Raw genomic sequence first — 17,839 nt, 5'->3', positions numbered from 1 at the left:
GCACACAGAAGTGTCATTGAAAGTTTACTTCTAATCTCTTACAGTAGGAGCTACAACGCTGAGTTTACTTTCTGGAAAATTCTAGTTTCTTTTCTAGAAAGTTGCATTTTATTACTGCAAAGGGATTTTATTTCCAGTGAGTATGCTTTTTTTGAGCAGGAGTTTTGGAGTCCCAGAGACAGAGGTTGAGAAGGTGATGGTGTGCAATGGCAATTCTCAAGTTCAAGGAGGGGGAAAAAGTCATGCTTTGATGGGGAGACTTCTTTTTGACGGTCCATAAACTGGCATTTAAGTAGAAGTCAGCAGTTTCTCTGCACCACGTTAAAGAACGTGGGGCTGGGTAAAGGGAGGCTTACGCTTCATATTCATCACTAACCAGAGAAAGGCAGGGAGAATTGTGATCCATCAGGTTTTTATGGCTACGATAGCCGAGCTGTGTTATCAGGACCACGACAGTCCCAGCTGGTATAGATGGCTGACCTGTAGTGTGTTTGTGTGTACTGAGGGCAGGCGGTGGGGTGTGGAGTATGTCACAGAGTTTTCTAAAATAATTAGAATAGTTATTATTGCCTAAATCTGAAGTGTGCAACTAGAAGAGTCCTGCTGGGGAAGCAAATCGTGGCAAACATTGGGTCTGTTGTGGAAATGTTCTAAAACCAGACTGTTAACACAGTGAGCCATTTTAAACATAACTCACTACGTGTTTGGAGAGAAACACATACCCTCTTATTAGGAACGTGAAACTCTCTGAGCTGCAGCATCACAGCCGGTGAGTCTGATTGCCGGGATTAATCAATCACAGCTGCGCAAGCCCCAATCTTGGTGGGATTCTGGATTCAGCTGTTTTCTCCTTGCCCCATTGCGTTCTAGATTGATGGTCTGCATTATGTCTGGAGCCGGCCGTCAGCTCGCTCTTCTCCTCTGCGGCTGCTGCGTGGCTGCCCTGGGGGCCCAGGCCGAGGAGCGCTGCCCGGCTGAGCGTAACCAGGCTGCCCAGTACGTGGCTGCCGTGTACGAGCACCGGTCCATCCTGAGCCCGAACCCGCTGGCCCTCACCAGCCGCAAGCAGGCCTTGGAGCTCATGAACCAGAACCTCGACATCTATGAACAGCAAGTGACGATCGCAGCCCAAAAGGCAAGAAGCGCTCCCGGGTCAGCTTGTTTGCAGAGCAGGGCAGATTAGCCCTTGGTGTTGCGTTTCCCTCTGGGAAATCAGCCCGGCCGGTAAAGATGAGCTGAATGAGTCCGTTGGCTGGAGTCCTGCTATGAGAGGGTGGTCTGCATCAGCAGACCCTCCAGGGCTGGGAGGAGTGCAGAATTTGGGGCCTGCCCTAGACTTGCTGAGTCAGAATGTACATTTAGCAAGATTCCCCAGGTGATGCTTCCCCTCCGGCCTGGGAAGCCCAGGGCCAGGCACGTGGCAGCGCCAGAAGAATCGCTCGGGTGCTTGTAAACAAATGTGTGTGCCCGGCCCCCACGCCTGCAGAGTCAGCTGGGGAGCACGTCGGGGCACTGGGATTTTTTGAGGTTCCCCGGTGGATTCAGATGTGCATAAACATCTGAAAGCCAGCAGGCACGACGGCCTCTCATGCTCTCGGAGGCTTTCAAGGATAACTAAAGTAGTAAGCGGCCCCAGAGCTGTGTTTGCTGCCTCCCGATGACGTGGGGCTCCTTTCTGGTCCCCGCGCCAGACCCCGAAGCCTGAGAGCTCAGTCCAGACAGAACCCAGCCCAGCGGACAAAGGACGCCGGTGCCGCCTTTGTGAAGGCTTCCTGCGCGGCCCCTTTTCCGCTCCTGCCGGGAAGGGTGGGGCAGACGGGGAGGTGTGGGAGCCAGAAGTCTCTGTAGGAAAATGGCCTGCTGGGAGGGCAGTCTGGCCTTGAGCCCCGGCAGGGGTGGGGGGGGACCTGCCCGGCTGCTCGAGGAAGCCCCGCTCCGCCCTGCCCGGGCAGCAGGCGGGCTCCCTGCGAGCAGAACGGCCGTGTCTGTGAGTTAAGCGGGCAGACCTGTGGTGCCTGCAGGTCCTGCCCAAACAGCCCCTGTCTCTGTTCAGGGTGGTCAGCACTGCCTGGACAACCACTGGCCGTCGCTACCTTTTAAAATGTAGCCTGTAGTACCTATATATGTAACACACAAATGCTGGAAGGGCGCTTAAAGGCCCGGTCCAGCTGTTCTGATGGGTGACACTGCTCTTTTTTTCCCAGCCCGACGTCCAGCTTCCCCTGGACGCCTCCAGTGGCCCAGGACTCACTGTCCACTTGAGGACAGTGGGAACTTCTGGAAAGGGCTTCCTTTCCATGAACAACAGTCAGCCTCCCTGTAACTGCCACCCATCGTCCTGTCCTCCTAGCCAAACAGAACAGACTGAATCCCATCCCACACACGCCATCTTTCCCAGATCTGAGGACGGCCCCAGCATCTCTCCCAGGCTGTCTCTCCAGTCCTATCCACAGTTCCCCGAGGGTTGCGGTTCCAGCCCTGTCCCCCAAGACTTTCCGGGTTACGTCTGTGCCCTGAGCTGCACGTGGTTTTGTCGAGGGCAGGGCGGAGGAAACCTGCCACCGTTCTCATTCTACATGTTGTCCCCAGAAGGAAAGCTTTTGGCAGCCACACCTTGCTGTGGGTTCATCAGGCGCTTGCTGTCAGCCAAAGCCCCTGAGCCCTTTTCACACACACACACACGCTGCCATGGCTGTCCTGTACTTGTAAGGTTAATTTATTTAACCCGAGAGCAAAGCCTCACATTTGTGCCATTAAATTTCATCCTGGTGGGCTATTTGGGGATCTTCACTGACAGACATCCTGCATATCAGTTACCTTCACGTCATTCACACTTCTGGGACATACCTCATTTGTGTCTGCACCGAAGCCGGTGTAAAAACATACCAGCCTGTGCTGGCAGGCCTCCTCCTGACACAGGTCCGTTCTCTGCACGGAGGTGTTGGCTTGCAGGCAGCTGAAATGTCACCCCCTTCTTCTCCATCCTGTCCACAAGACCACGCTAAGACACTTGGCAGATGCCGTACTGAAACCTAGAGACTGTGCCTGCAGGTTTCCCCTGCATTTTAATCACCTGCCCCCAAATGAAACATATGTTTTTCTTGAACCCATGCTGCCAGCAGGCATCATTCCTTCTCTCTTTGTGGTCCAGGAGCTGGTACAAAGCTGCTGATCCAGTCATTTTTTAGGGCTTACAGACATCTCGGCTCCCCTACGTGGTTATATGTGTTCAAGTAACCTCTAACACAGGTTGATGCCATGCATGTGTCAAAGTTTTATATCAAACTTGCTATAAGGGCAGAGGTTCCTGCAGGCCAATTAAATGAGTTCTCGCTTGAGTTCTTTCATTTACAGGGAAGAAAAGGAGTTGCGCTTAAAGATATTAGGCTGGGTGGTCAGCTGGGTTGGCACCCGGAATTCCCCAGGAGTTCTTGAGCTCACTGGTCTGTCAGAAAATTGCTCAAGTCCTTTATCAGGAATGCAAATTCCTTCCTAGAATGGATGAGTAATCACATCAGACCCAAAGTTCTGTCCCGGCTCAAGTCTGAGTCCTCATTCTGGGCAGATGTATATTCAGGAAACGCAATTTAATTTGAATATTAATCTAATATGTATCCATAGCTGTTAATGTCCATAGGAAACCATTCTGTGCTTTCAAAGTTGTGTTTTTAATAAAGGAAAACATGTGTCCAAGTATAATTTTCAGAAAGTTAGAAACATGACTCTTACACATAGAGAAGAATGGACATGTGTCAAAGCTCTTATTTAACTCATTAATTAACTCAGGAACCAGCAAGATGGTAAAGCTGGTTCAAAAGATAACTTGAGGAACAGACGTGAGTGTATCCATCAGTCAAATGAATGTTGAGATGAATCTGCTAATAGATACAAAACAGGCTAATGTCGTACAGGGCAATAAAACTGTCATGTTTAGGGTGTCTTATTAAATAGCAAAGTCAAACAGTGATACATTCACTAGATGGATAATCCTCGAGTGCGCTTGTCAGTACCCTGGTATATTGTAGAAAGATATACGTATACAAAGAATGTATACATAAATTCTTCGTCTTGCTTTATTTCCAAGTTTGTGATCATTTTTCTTTCTAATGTGCAATAAGATGACCAGCCTCGTATTCTGCTGGAGGGAGTGTACATTGCTGTAAGCTTTCTGGAAAGCTACTTGGCAACGTATATTAAGAATTTAAAATTTTTCATACACTTGACTCAGTATTTTCACTTATAAGCCTTTATTCTAAAGAAATAATCAGAGCTCCAATCAAAGATTTGTGTACAACGCTCATTCAGGAAGTGTTTTGAGCACCCTGTACACAGATGGTCACCACAGTTTTTTTCATTACAAAAAGTTGGGAACAATTCAAATGCCCAATAACAGAGGATAAACTGCGGTGTCCTCTTAAATATAATCCAGCATATAATACAAGCGATATTTCTGAAGGTATCTTTGTAGTCTTGATGCTCTGTAGCGAGAGAGTCAAGGTGGAAAACCGTATGTTTATTATTGTCTCAATTATACACGCACACACCTATACAGAGAGGGGGAAAAATGAAAAGAGGCAAGATGTTAACAATAAGTATCTTCATGATATAGGATTATGAATTCTTCCTTTATGTTGTGTTTTCCAAATTTTCTACACTTAAACTTTTGAAAAATTTTTTATAACCAGGAAAAAAATTATAAGGAGTTTGCAGTGCATTCCAGAAATAGTGACTCAAATTGCCTGTGACTTTAGATTATTCATGCCTGCTCCGCCATCCTCCTCCACCTTTCACTGTGGGGTGATGCTGCTCCAGGCTTAACATTTTCAGCCGAGCAAGTGCAGAGCGGCAGCCGAAGGGGCCCTGGCGCTGGGAGCTGAGGGCTGCCCTGTTTGGGTTTCCTCAGGTCGCTGCCACTGTCACAGGGAGCCTCGGGCTGTCACAGGCAAGGACCCCCAGCGTCTCCAGGTGTGGGAGAAGGCCTGTAGGGCGGTCAGGGCTCTGACGGGAGTCTCCTAACTCCCAGTGGGAGAAATGCAAGTTAGAGCAAGTCCTGGTCCCTATGCTAAAATCAATGCACTTGACTTTCACCCACCAGCCCACTGGGGCCCATTAGAATCATGTGGGGACCTGTTGCCGGGACCGCACCCACAGTTGATTGAAGCAGACTTTTTAGGGATGGGCCCAAGCATCACTGCTGAGCAAAGCTTTTGTTTTCAGAAGTCCCCTGTCTGATTTAGAAGCACAATGAAGGTTGAAAACCCCCCACTGGACTAGAGGTAGCACATCTGCTAAGCCTGATACTCAGGCCTGTTATAGTCGCCGCTCCATCTCCCATGGCACCACCACCAACTCCAAACCCATCCAAACTCACTTGTAACCTTCTTCCCTGGCCAGCCCTCGGTACAGTGCTGGTCCCTAGAAGACTTGGTCTTTCTTCCCTCAGAGTTAGGCCAAGTGAGACGGCTCCTCCAAGGCTCAGATCCCTGCCGAGCCCAGCTACCACGTCTGGACCTCTGTGGTTCCTGGTTCAGAGCAGCTGCAGGACGGCTGTCAGAGGAATGAAGGGGTGCTTCCTGTTATCTGTTAACGGACTATTTCTATGTTTTGACTTGCAGGGTGTACAGATTATAGTGTTTCCAGAAGATGGCATCCATGGATTCAACTTCACAAGAACATCCATTTACCCGTTTTTGGACTTTCTGCCTCCTCCCTACTTGGTCAGGTGGAACCCATGCCTGGAGCCCCACCGATTCCATGACACGGAAGTATGTAAGGGGACCAGCCTTCCTCCTCAGGAGGTGGGAGGCTCACGGAGATGAACCAAGCCAAGGGCCAAGAGCCAGGACGTGTTGAATGAGAGTGACAGGAGCCCTTAGGGGCCTGAGAACCAAACCCAAGCTCCCTGTGCCAGTCATTCACTTAAAAATGTCTGCTATTATGAGGCATTTACTCATCTGCGGATCGTTCTCTGTTTGTTGATCACACAAGAAATGCATGAATATACGCTTCTACAACAAATCAAAGTTAATAAAATGAAAGCCCACCTTCCACACCCCATCCCTCAGCCACCTCCCTTTCTAGACAAACTGCCGTCAGTGCATCCACCTATATTCTTTTCTATGCATCTCATAGATACTGACATCTTTATTTTTTAATTTTATTATTTTTACTGAAGTACAGTTGATTTACAATGTTGTGTTAATTTCTGCTGTACAGCAAAGTGATTGTTATACTTACATATATTCACTATTTTTTATATTCTTTTCCATTATGGTTTATCACAGGATATTGAATATGGTTCCCTGTGCTGTACTGTAGGACCTTGTTTATCTATTTTATATATAGTAGTTGGCAGCTGCTAATCCCAAACTCTCAATTCATCCCTCCCCAGCCCCACTTGGCAACCAGAAGTCTGTTCTTTATATCTGTGAGTCTCTTTCTGTTTCATAGATAAGTTCATTTGTGTATATTCCCCATATAAATGATATCAAAGGTATTTGTCTTTCTCTTTCTGACTTAACGTCACTTAGTATGATAATCTCTAAGTCCATCCATGTTGCTGCAAATGGCATTATTTCATTCTTTTTATGGTTGAGTAGTATTCCATTGTGTGTATGTATATATGTATATGTGTATATATCTATACACACATACCACATTTTCTTTATCCATTCATCTGTCGATGGACATTTAGATTGTTTCCATGTCTTGGCTACTGTGAATAGTCTGCTGTGAACACAGGGATGCATGTTTCTTTTTGAATTATAGTTGTGTCTGGTTATATTCCCAGGAATGGGGTTGCTAGATCATGTGGTAGTTCTGTTTTTAGTTTTTTGAGGAACCTCCACACTGTTTTCCACAGTGGATGCACCCATTTACATTCCCACTAACAGTGTAAGAGGGTTCCTTTTCCTCCACACTCTCTCCCGCATTTGTTATTTGTAGACTTTTTAATGATGGCCATTCTGACCGCTGTGAGGTGCTACCTCATTGTAGTCTTGATTTGCATTTCTCTAATAACTAGAAATGTTGAGCATCTTTTGATGTGCCTGTTGGCCATCTGTATGTCTTCTTTGGAGAAATGTCTGTTTAGGTCTTCTGCCCATTTTTCGATTGGGTTGTTTTTTTGTTGTTGAGTTGTGTGAACTGTTTGTATATGTTGGAAATTGAGCCCTTTCAGTCGCATCATTTGCAAATATTTTATCCTCATCTGTAGGTTGTCTTCTCGTTTTGTTTATGGTTTCCTTTGCTGTAGAAAAGCTTATAAAGTTTGAATAGGTCCCATTTGTTTATTTTTGCTTTTATTTCTGTTGCCTTGAGAGATTGACCTAAGAAAACAGTGGTACAATTTCTATCAGAGAATGTTTTGCCTATGTTCTCTTTTAGGAGTTTTATGGTGTCATGTCTTATATTTAAGTCCTTAAGCCATTTTGAGTTTATTTTTGTGTATGGTGTGAGGATGTGTTCTAACTTCATTGATTTACATGTGGCTGTCCAGCTTTCCTAACACCACTTGCTGAAGAGACTGTCTTTTCTCCATGTATATTCTTGCCTCCTTTGTTGAAGATTAACTCCCTGTAGATGTGTGGGTTTATTACTGGGCTCCCTGTTCTGTCCCATTGATCCATATGTTTGTTTTTGTGCCAAGACCACACTGTTTTGATTACTGTGGCTTTGTAGTATTGTCTGAAGTCTGGGAGGGTTATGCCTCCAGCTTTGTTCTTTTTCCTCAGGATTGCTTTGGCAATTCTGGGTCTTTTATGGTTCTATATAAATTTTAGGCTTATCTGTTCTAGTTCTGTGAAAAAATGTCATGGGTAATTTGATAGGGATTGCATTAAATCTGTAGATTGCTTTGGGTGGTATGGCCATCTTATCAATGTTAATTTTTCCAATCCAAGAGCACGGGATATCTTTCCATTTCTTTATTTTTTAAAATTATTTTTTAAAAATTATTTATTTTTGGCTGTGTTTGGTCTTCGTTGCTGCACATGGGCTTTCTCTAGTTATGGCGAGCGGGGGCTACTCTTCGTTGTGCACGGGCTTCTCATTGTAGTGGCTTCTCTTGTTGCAGAGCAAGGACTCTAGGCGTGCAGGCTTCAGTAGTTGCAGCTCATGGGCTCAGTAGCTGTGGCTTGCAGGCTCTAGAGTGCAGGCTCAGTAGTTATGACTCACGGGCTTAGTTGCTCCGCAGCATGTGGGATCTTCCCGGACCAGGGCTCGAACCCATGTCCCCTGCATTGGCAGGTGGGTTCTTAACTACTGCGCCACCTGGGAAGTCCCTCCATTTCTTTAAATCACCTTCAATTTCCTTTATTAATATTTTATAGTTCTCAGCATATAAGTCTTTCACCTCCTTGGTCAGGTTTATTCCTAAGTTTTTTTTTTTTTTTTTGATGCACTTTTAAAAGGGATTGTTTTTTTTACATTCCCTTTCTAATAATTTATTTTTAGTATACAGAAATGCAACTGATTTCTGTATGTTAATCTTGTATCCTGCTACCTGGCTGAATTCATTTATCAGTTCTAGTAGTTTTTGTGTGGAGTCTTTAGTGTTACTATAGACTATATATATATAGTATGTCATCTGCACATAATGACAGTTTTACCTCTTACCTTCCAATTTGGATACTTTTTATTTCTTTTTCCTGTCTGATTGCTGTGGCTAGGACTTCCAGTACTATGTTGACTACAGGTGGTGAGAGTGGAACCTGTCTTGTTCCAGATTTTAGCGGGAAGGCTTTCAGCTTTTCACCTTTGAGTATTATATTGGCTGTGGGTTTGTCATAAAAAGCTTTTATTACATTGAGATATATTCCCTCTATACCAACTTAGTGAGAGTTTTTTTCATGAATGGATGTTGAATTTTATCAAATGCTTTTTCTGCATCTATTGAGATGATCATGTGTTTTTTGTCTTTTGTTGATGTGATGTATCACATTGATTTGTGTATACTGAACCATCCTTGTGACCCTGGGATGAAGCCAACTTGGTGGTGGTGCATGATCTTTTTTATGTGTTGTTGGATTCAGTTTGCTAATATTTTGTTGAGAATTTTTGCATCATATTCCTCAAGGATAATGGCCTGTAATTTTCTTACTTGGTAGTGGCTTCGTCTGGTTTTGGTATCAGGGTGATGGTGGCTTCATAGAATGTCTTTGTGAGGGGCCCCTCCTCTTCAATCTTTTGGAAGAGTTTGAGAAGGATCAGTATAGGTTATTTTTTGTATGTTTGGCAGAATTCCCTAGTGAAGCCATCTGGTCCTGGACTTTTGTTTGTAGGAAGTTTTCTTTTCTTTTTTTTTTTATTACAGATTCTATTTCACTTGTAGTGATCAGTCTGTTCAAATTATCTATTTCTTCTTGATTCAGTTTTGGTGGCCTGTATGATTCTAGAAACTTGTCCATTTCTTCTAAGTTGTCCAATTTGTTGGCGTATAATTGTTCATAGTATTCTCTTATGGTTTTCTGTATTTCAGCAGTATTGATTGTTATTTCTCCTTTTTCATTTCATATTTTGTTTATTTGGGTCCCCTCTCTTTTCTTCTTGGTGAGCCTGAGCAGAGGTTTGTTGATTTTGTTTACCCTTTCAAAGAACCAGCTCTTTGTTTTATTGATTTTTTCTATTGTTTTTTAATCTCCATTTTATTCATTTTCCTCTCTGATCTTTACTATTTCCTTCCTTCTGCTGACTTTAGGTTTTGTTTGCCCTTCTTTTCCTAATTCTTTTAGGTGGTAGGTTAGGTTGTTTGTTTGAGATTTTTCTTGTTTTTTGAGGAAGGCCTGTATCACTTTGAACTTCCCTCTAAGAACTGCTTTTGCTGCATCCCATAGATTTTTTTTTTTTTTTTTTTTGCGGTACGCAGGCCTCTCACTGTTGTGGCCTCTCCCGTTGCGGAGCACAGGCTCCGGATGCACAGGCTCAGCAGCCGTGGCTCACGGGCCCAGCCGCTCCACGGCATGTGGGATCTTCCCCGACTGGGGCACGAACCTGTGTCCCCTGCATCGGCAGGCGGACTCTCAACTGCTGCGCCACCAGGGAAGCCCATCCCATAGATTTTGTATGGTTGTGTTTTCATTGTCATTTGCCTCAAGGTATTTTTTAATTTCTTCTTTGATTTCATTGTTGACCCATTGGCTTTTTAGTAGCATGTTGTTTAGTCTCCATGTAATTGTCTTTTCTCATTTTTTTTTCTGGGATTGATTTCTAGTTTCATGCCATTGTGGTCAGAAAAGATGCTTGAAATAATTTCTATCCTCTTAAATTTGCTGAGGCTTATTTTGTGCCCTAGTATGGTGTCAATCCTAGAGAGTGTTCCATGTGCACTTGAAAAGAATGCATTTTTTAAAAATTTAATGTCCTGAAAATATCAATTAAGTCCAACTTTTCGATTGTTATCATTTAGGATCTCTGTTGCCATATTGATTTTCTGTCTAGAAGATCTGTCCATTGATGTGAGTGGGGTGTTAAAGTCTCCTATTATTGTGCTCCTGTCAGTTTCTCCCTTTATGCCTGTATTTGTTTTATGTATTTGGCTGCTCCTGTATTGGGTGCATATATGTTGATGAGTGTAGTATCTTCTTCTTGTATTGATCCTTTTGTCATTATATAGAGTCCTTCTTTATCTTTCTTTATGGCCCTTGTTTTAAAATCTGTTTTGTCTGATATGAGTATTGTGACCCTTGTTTTCCTGTCATTTCTGTCTGCATGAAATATTTTTCCACCCCCTCACTTTCAACCTGTGTGTCCTTTGCCCTAAAGTAAGTCTCTTGTAAGCAGCATATTGTAGGCTCTTGTTTTTTAACCCAATCTTCCACTCTGTGTCTTTTGATTGGAGCATTTAGTCCACTGACATTTAAGGTAATTATTGATAGATATGTATTTATTGCCACTTTAGAACTTGTTTTCTACTTGATTTTTTAATTTCTTCTTTGTTCCTTTTTCTTTTCCCTTTTGCAGTTTGATGATTTTTTTGTGTGTGTTATGCTTATGTTTTCTTCTTTTTGGTTTTTTCGAATATATTGTATGTTTTTGATTTGTGGTTACCCTGTATTTCAAGCACATTAACCCCTTCCTATATCTAATTGCTTTAGACTGGTAGTCATATAGACTGAAACACATTCTAGAAAAATAATCTACGTTTTCATACTCTCCTCTTTCACATTTTATGATTTTAATTATTTTATGATTTTACACCTTCATATTCATCTGTTTGCTGTTCATTGTGGTTATCATTTTTATTTTAATCTGTGTACTGGCTTATTTAAGTGATTTATTTTCCAATTGTGATTTTCCTCTTTCCTATAGATTCCTTTTTCTTTTCTATTTAGAGAAGACCTTTCAATATTTCCCTTTGGATAGGTTTACTACTGCTGTATTCTTTTAGCTTTTGCTTGTCTGGGAAAGTCTTTCTCTCTCCTTCTATTCTAAATGATAATCTTGTTAGGTAGAGTATCCTAGGTTGCAGCTTGCCACTCCCTTCTGGCCTGCAGCTTTTCTGTAGAGAAATCAGCTGGTAGCCTTTTAAGGGGTTCCCTTGTAAGGAACTCTGTTTTTCTCTTGCTGCCTTTAGAATCCTCTATCTTTAACTTTTGCCTTTTTACTTATAGTATGTCTTGGTGTAGATCTGTTTTGGTTCACCTTGTTTGGGACCCTCTGTGCTTCCTGTGCCTGGATATCTGTTTCTTTCTTTAGGTTTGGGAAGTTTTCAGCCGTAATTTCTTCAAATACATTTTCGATCCCCTTTTCTCTTTCTTTTCCTCTAGACTCCCTATTATGTGTAGATTGGCATGTTTTACATTATCCCATAGGTCTTTTATATTGCTTTCATTTTTTCTAATCTGGCTTTCTGTCTGCTGTTCTGATTGGGTGATTTCCATTATTCCACCTTCTGGATCATTTATTTGTTCTTCTGCATTATTCAATCTGCTGTTCATTGCCTTTAGCTCAGCTTTTGTCTGGGCAAATGAGTTTTCTAATTTTTCTTAGCTCCTCTTTATTGTTTCTAGTTCCTTTTTACAGTAATCTGCATTTCTATCAATAGTCCTTCTTAATTCCTTTAGTATTTTCATTATCTCCTTTTTGAACTTGGTGTCTGTTAAAGAGATCTGTTTCATTGTTTGTTCTTTCAGGGGAATTCTCTTGATCTTTTAATTGGGAGTGGCTCCTCTGCTTCTTTATTTTACTTATGTTTCTCTTACTCTGTGAGTTTGGGAGAAACAATTATCTACTGTGGTCCTGGAAGGCTATTTTTATGTGGGAGTGTCCCTGTGTAGCCTGTGTGGGTTTAATATTTTTTGGTATGAGGGCTGTTTTCACTATGAATGCCTGCGACCTCTTTTCTTCAGTGTGTGCTGGCCGTTATGCCCTTGATAGGAGGTGTGGTGGTGTTGTGGTGACCAGAGCCTGCACTGGGTATTGAGCAGGGTCTTCTCCCTAGTTGTTGGAGTAGAAGCCCCTAGGATCCATTTCTGAGCTGGAGTATGAAGTAGGCAGGATTGGAGCGCTCCCACTGGGAGAGGACCCACTGAATATTCCTCTGCCAGAGCTGTTCACCCGTAAGGGTGCTCTGTGGTGTCACCTATTGTATGCTTACAAAGTACACTGTTGTTGGCACTGCCTTCAGCCCCATCTCAACCTTGGGAATGCTGGCAGTCAGCCCTGATGTCCCTCAGGCATTGTTTTCACAAGGCTACCAGTGCAAATCCATTGAAGTCAGGTACCAAGACTGCAGTAGTCACACACCTGGACCTGCTGTGGGAGCTATGGAAGCAGCCCAGACCCTGGCCCAGCCTCTATGTACATGCACCCACAAAGCCCACAGATGCTAAGGCCAGTCCTGTCCCAGCCACAGGAACACCCATTGTCCACTTGGGTGTCCCTCAGGCGCTGAGTTTACAAAGCAGGCCCCAGTAGGGTAAATCTGCACAGCCACAGGGAGAGGGCTCAGATTTCAGCCCTACCTCTGCATGTGGGCAACCCACTAGCACGCTCCCAGAGCTCGTAGAGGAGCACATGGAGAAAGAGGCTGCTGTGGTGGGCCCCATCCCTCGCTTTGCTGACATGGCGTGTTGACAATGGGGTTTCAGTGGCGGCGCACACCTGCCATGAGCATGCCGAAAGTGAGGCTACTGTGGCAGGCTCGCCCCTCCCTTCCGCGCTCCTTAACAAAGGCCCTTTGCTTCTATGGAGGGCCCGGGCTTCCTCCATGTATACCGCTGGTTGCAGCCCGTACCACACTCCAGCCCCTTCAGGCTGTCTCTGCAGCCAACCGCAGTGCTCTCCCCAGGTCTGTCCTCTGAAGCCTGAGTTTCAGCACCCAGCCCCAGCACATACCAGTGGATGCACGTCCCAGGCTGAGGAGTGCAGGGCAGTGGCCTGGCTGATTCTCCTCTCCAGTGAAGGGGCTTCCCAGAGTGTGGGAACCTTTTCTCTTTCACAATTACCTCCCGGGGGCACAAGTCCTGTCCCAATTCCCTTTTTTTTTTTTTTCTGCTCTACCCAGTTGTGTGGAGATCCTTCTTGCGATTTTGGGTGTTGGAGATATTCTGCCAGGGTTCAGTAGGTATTTTGTGAGAATTGTTCCAGATGTAGATGTATTTTTGATGTATTTGTGGGAGGAGGTAAGCTCCATGTTCTTTTGCTCCACCATATTGATTGGAGCCCCCCAAGATAAGCACTTTTAAAAATTATTTTTTAAAGAGCCCCAAGTTTTCCCTTTAAAAGATTTTGATTGCACTTTGCATCCCCAGTAATAGTGCATGAGTGCCTGTTTGCCCATCCTTTGGTCAATGCAAGATAGAATAGTCTTTTTAATTTTTGCCAATCTTATAGAGGTGAAAAATGATATCTCATTATCATTTTAATTTGTATCTCCTTACTACTAATGAGACTGAGCATCTTGTCAATGTTTGTTGGCCATTTGTATTTGTTCATCTGTGAACCACCTGTTCATATCCTTTGCACGCTTTCAATAGTGGTTACTTTTTTCTTATTGATTTATGATAGCTATTTATATATTATCAATACAATACAGGTACTATTTTAAAATTGTAAGAAAAAGGCAGGGTTTAAAAATTTCCTTTATTTACACTTTTATTTTTTCCCTCTAGGTCCTCCAGCGCCTGAGTTGTATGGCTGTCAAGGGAGAGATGTTCCTGGTGGCCAATCTTGGGACAAAGCAGCCTTGTCATAGCAGTGACCCAGGGTGCCCAAATGATGGCAGATACCAGTATAACACGAACGTGGTGTTCAGCAGTAATGGAACCCTGGTTGACAGCTACCGCAAACAAAACCTCTACTTTGAAGCAGCGTTCAATACCCCCCTGGAAGTGGATCGCATCACCTTTGATACCCCCTTTGCTGGCAAGTTTGGCATCTTCACTTGCTTTGACATATTGTTCTTCGACCCTGCTGTCAGGCTCCTCAGAGACTCGGAGGTGAAGCATGTCGTGTATCCGACCGCCTGGATGAACCAGCTCCCCCTCTTGGCAGCCATTCAGATTCAGAGGGGTTTCGCCATCGCCTTCGGCGTCAACTTTCTGGCTGCGAACATCCACCATCCATCTCTGGGGATGACGGGAAGTGGCATACACGCCCCTCTGAAGTCCTTTTGGCACCATGACATGGAAAGCCCTGAAGATCACCTTATAATTGCCCAGGTAGCCAAAAATCCACAGGGTCTCGTTGGCACAGGGAATGCCACAGGGAAAATGGACCCATCCCACAGTAAGTTTTTAAAAATCTTGGCAGGGGATCCGTACTCTGAGAAGGATGCTCAGGATGTCCACTGTGATGGAGCCCCCAAATGGAACACGGATGCCCCTCCCACGTTTCACTCTGAGATGATGTATGACAATTTCACCCTGGTTCCCGTGTGGGGCAAGGAAGGCTACCTCCAAGTCTGTGCAAATAGCCTTTGCTGTCATTTGCTTTACCAGAGGCCCACTCTGTCCAAGGAGCTGTATGCCCTGGGGGTCTTTGACGGCCTTCACACTGTGCACGGCACTTACTACGTTCAAGTCTGTGCCCTGGTCAAGTGTGGCGGTCTTGGCTTTGAAACCTGTGGGCAGGAGGTTACAGAGGCTGCGGGGATATTTGAGTTTCACCTGTGGGGGAACTTCAGTACCTCCTATATCTTTCCAATGCTTCTGACCTCAGGGATGACCCTGGAAACCCCTGACCAGCTGGGCTGGGAGAATGATCACTATTTCCTGAGGAAGAGCGAACTGTCCTCCGGCCTGGTGACGGCAGCTCTCTACGGGCGGTTGTATGAGAAGGACTAGGGGGTGTGGGGTGGGCTCCTCCTGCACTGGCAGAGGCCAAAACTCACAGCACCGGGACCACTTCTTCGCTCCAGAGCCCATCCTGGGAGCCATGGGAAGAGGTAGGGAGACAGATTTCGCCAGTGTCTTTTCCTCTTAAGCACAAATTCGTGAGACATTTTCTGGTATTTTCTACTCACATTTCTATTATTCAAGCCACGTCTTCTTCCAGCAGATCTTCCATTACACAGTTGTTTTAAGAGCACAAAAATAAATGTCAGTTTATATTTTACATGTCCACAAAACAGCAGGTTTTGTGTGTGTTCTTGCTGTTGATCAAGTGACACCCAGGATATACAGGTATTTCAGAAGCCTCAAACATTTTCTAGGGTAAGAAACAAACTCTCAAAGCAAAAGCCGTGTTAGAAATGGCTGCCATGGGGACTTTTCCATTCTGGTTGGCCAGAATTCATCCCCCAGGACTGATCATGCCAGAGCCGCCAGCAGCATCAGCAATGTGGATCCTGAGGCAGCTTTTAAAAATAGAAGGGAAGCTTTTCTCACACATGCCTTTCTGTCAGTGATTGGAATGTGTCAGGCAGGACTCAGAATAACTGGAAAGAAAGAGTGCAGTGCGCCGGAGAGAGAGGCTGGAAAAAAGTGCTGAAGAGAGGGCAGCGATGGGAACAGATGAGTCATAGGGTTCTTGTGCACAGCGTGTCTCATCCAGGGATTCCAGGCACCTTAATAAATCACGCTAGCTCTGGGCAAGAGCCTTCCGGCTGCCCAACTGTGCAGGGTGGAACAATGCTGGGAATTCATTCCCAGTCCGCTGGCAGGGCCTTCTCTTTGCAGACGGGTTGCAGGAACGGTGTGGGGTTTGGCCCACTTAGTCTTTATTCAGTCACTCAACAGGTGTCTTTGGAAAGCCCACCAGGGACAAAGCGAGGACCTCCCAAAATAGGAACTGCACGTGCAAAATCATATTCAGTGTGTGAAGACATTCTTTAGGCCACTGGTCTGTATTATTTGTATCCAACATTTCAAAGTCACTTTGACTCTATGCCTAGTAACTGTTTCAGATCATTTTTAAGGTGAAAATCTGCAGCTTTTAAAGAAAATGGAGAGTTAGCTTTCCATGATTTGCCTCTTCAATGTGTGGCTATATTTAGTTTCATCTCCTTTATAAATCAGGTTTTTAAAAACAGTATTTGCATATATCTATACATAATTACATGAAGTAAAAAATGAAATTCTTTCCCCATTCCCCCCACAGTGTGGCTTTCCAGACCCCTTCCTGGCTTTTAGGCAGGATACTAAAGAGCATAGATCCTAGGGTCAGACTGACCAGCTTTACTTTCTTGGCCTCCCTGTTTGCTCTTCACTACGTAGACCTCGACTGTTTATTTGAACCTTGGCTGTGCCCCAGTTTTCTCATTTGTGGGATGTGTATTGAATCATCCATGTGGGAAAGAAGCAAAGACCCGCTGACTCACTGCCCGCTTGCAAAGGCCTAGAATGAGTCAGGCAGGCCTTCAGGGAATTTGCAGGAACAGCTCAGGATTCCTGAGGAAACCCAGGAGGTCCCCCCGGAACGGGACAGGGACCTCTCCCACCAGATGCTGGCGCAGACCCGGGAGGGGCGAGCTGGAGGGGGCACACGGCTCCGGATGTGGCCGCCCCTGCTCCAGGGAAACAGAAATCATCTCAGAAATGCATATTGTTGCTTCCTGCCAAGATGATTCAAATCATCCAGAGAGAGGCAGAGGCCAGGCCCAAATACAGGCTTGGTGGAGCTGCTTCACCCAGCACACATTTCTGAAGCACCTGCTGGATGCACATTTTGCTCTTCTGAGCAGAGTACTGAAAGCTTTCCCCAAGTTACTATCTACTGACAATTTAGAACTAACTAACTGCTCATGAAGTAGAAATGAGGGGGACAAGAAATTATGATTTTTTACGATAAAAAGTAGTTGCCAGATGGCAGAACAAAGTGGAGGGTAGGGGGGAAATGAATAAAATAAATCATTTTCAGGGAAAAAAAAGGCACATATGACTCACGGTTGTGATACGCTTCTGTCAGCTGTGATCCTGAAACTCAGGAAGCAGATGGCGATCTTGACCATAACACAGGGGCAGACACCCAGTGTATTTTTGGTGGAATGAGGCCTGGGGGAAGCGACTGTCCATGTGGTTTCTCCTGGGGGTGCAGCTGCGCCTCTCTGTGGTCTTCTGCGCAGAGGGAGGGAGACAACGATGGGCTTAAAAAGTCCTGTTCTTAGAGAAGGTAAAGCCACGGCCTGCTGGCAGCCTGTCCGCCCCAGTGCCCACCATGGGCTCTCGAGAGGAGGGCCTGCCCACAGCCCTGCTGAGGGAAACCCACCTGGGCCAGTGCTGACCCACAGGCGGCCGGCTCAGTGCCCTCACCCCCAAAAGAAACCCTGTACCCACGAGCAGTCATGTCCATTCTCCCTCCCCCACATCCCATGGCAACTACTAATACACTATCTCTGCGGATTTGCCCATTCTGAACATTTTATATAAATGGAATCATACACTATGTGGCCTTTCGTTCC

General features: G+C 45.0%; 1 protein-coding gene across 1 annotated transcript; it reads left to right on the top strand.

Annotated features, from left to right (window-relative positions):
• The first annotated feature begins 871 nt into the window (after positions 1 to 871).
• On the top strand, positions 872 to 16,324 carry BTD (biotinidase). The gene is made up of 3 exons (XM_082654068.1): positions 872 to 1,135; positions 5,616 to 5,765; positions 14,112 to 16,324. The coding sequence occupies exons 1-3, from the start codon at positions 875 to 877 to the stop codon at positions 15,282 to 15,284; spliced, it is 1,584 nt and encodes a 527-aa protein (XP_082510194.1). The 5' UTR covers positions 872 to 874; the 3' UTR covers positions 15,285 to 16,324.
• The last annotated feature ends 1,515 nt before the right edge of the window (positions 16,325 to 17,839 follow it).

This window comes from Grampus griseus (assembly GCF_964374135.1).
Source record: "Grampus griseus genome assembly, chromosome: 5".
NCBI lineage: Eukaryota > Metazoa > Chordata > Mammalia > Artiodactyla > Delphinidae > Grampus > Grampus griseus.
This window is presented reverse-complemented; position numbering and strand designations above follow the sequence as displayed.

Excerpts from the sequence above, each read along its gene's own strand:
- BTD (XM_082654068.1), top strand. The coding sequence starts at position 875 with ATGGTCTGCATTATGTCTGGAGCCGGCCGTCAGCTCGCTCTTCTCCTC. Across the intron at positions 1,136-5,615 it reads TGACGATCGCAGCCCAAAAG|GGTGTACAGATTATAGTGTT; the intron begins GCAAGAAGCGCT and ends TTTGACTTGCAG. Across the intron at positions 5,766-14,111 it reads ACCGATTCCATGACACGGAA|GTCCTCCAGCGCCTGAGTTG; the intron begins GTATGTAAGGGG and ends TTTTCCCTCTAG.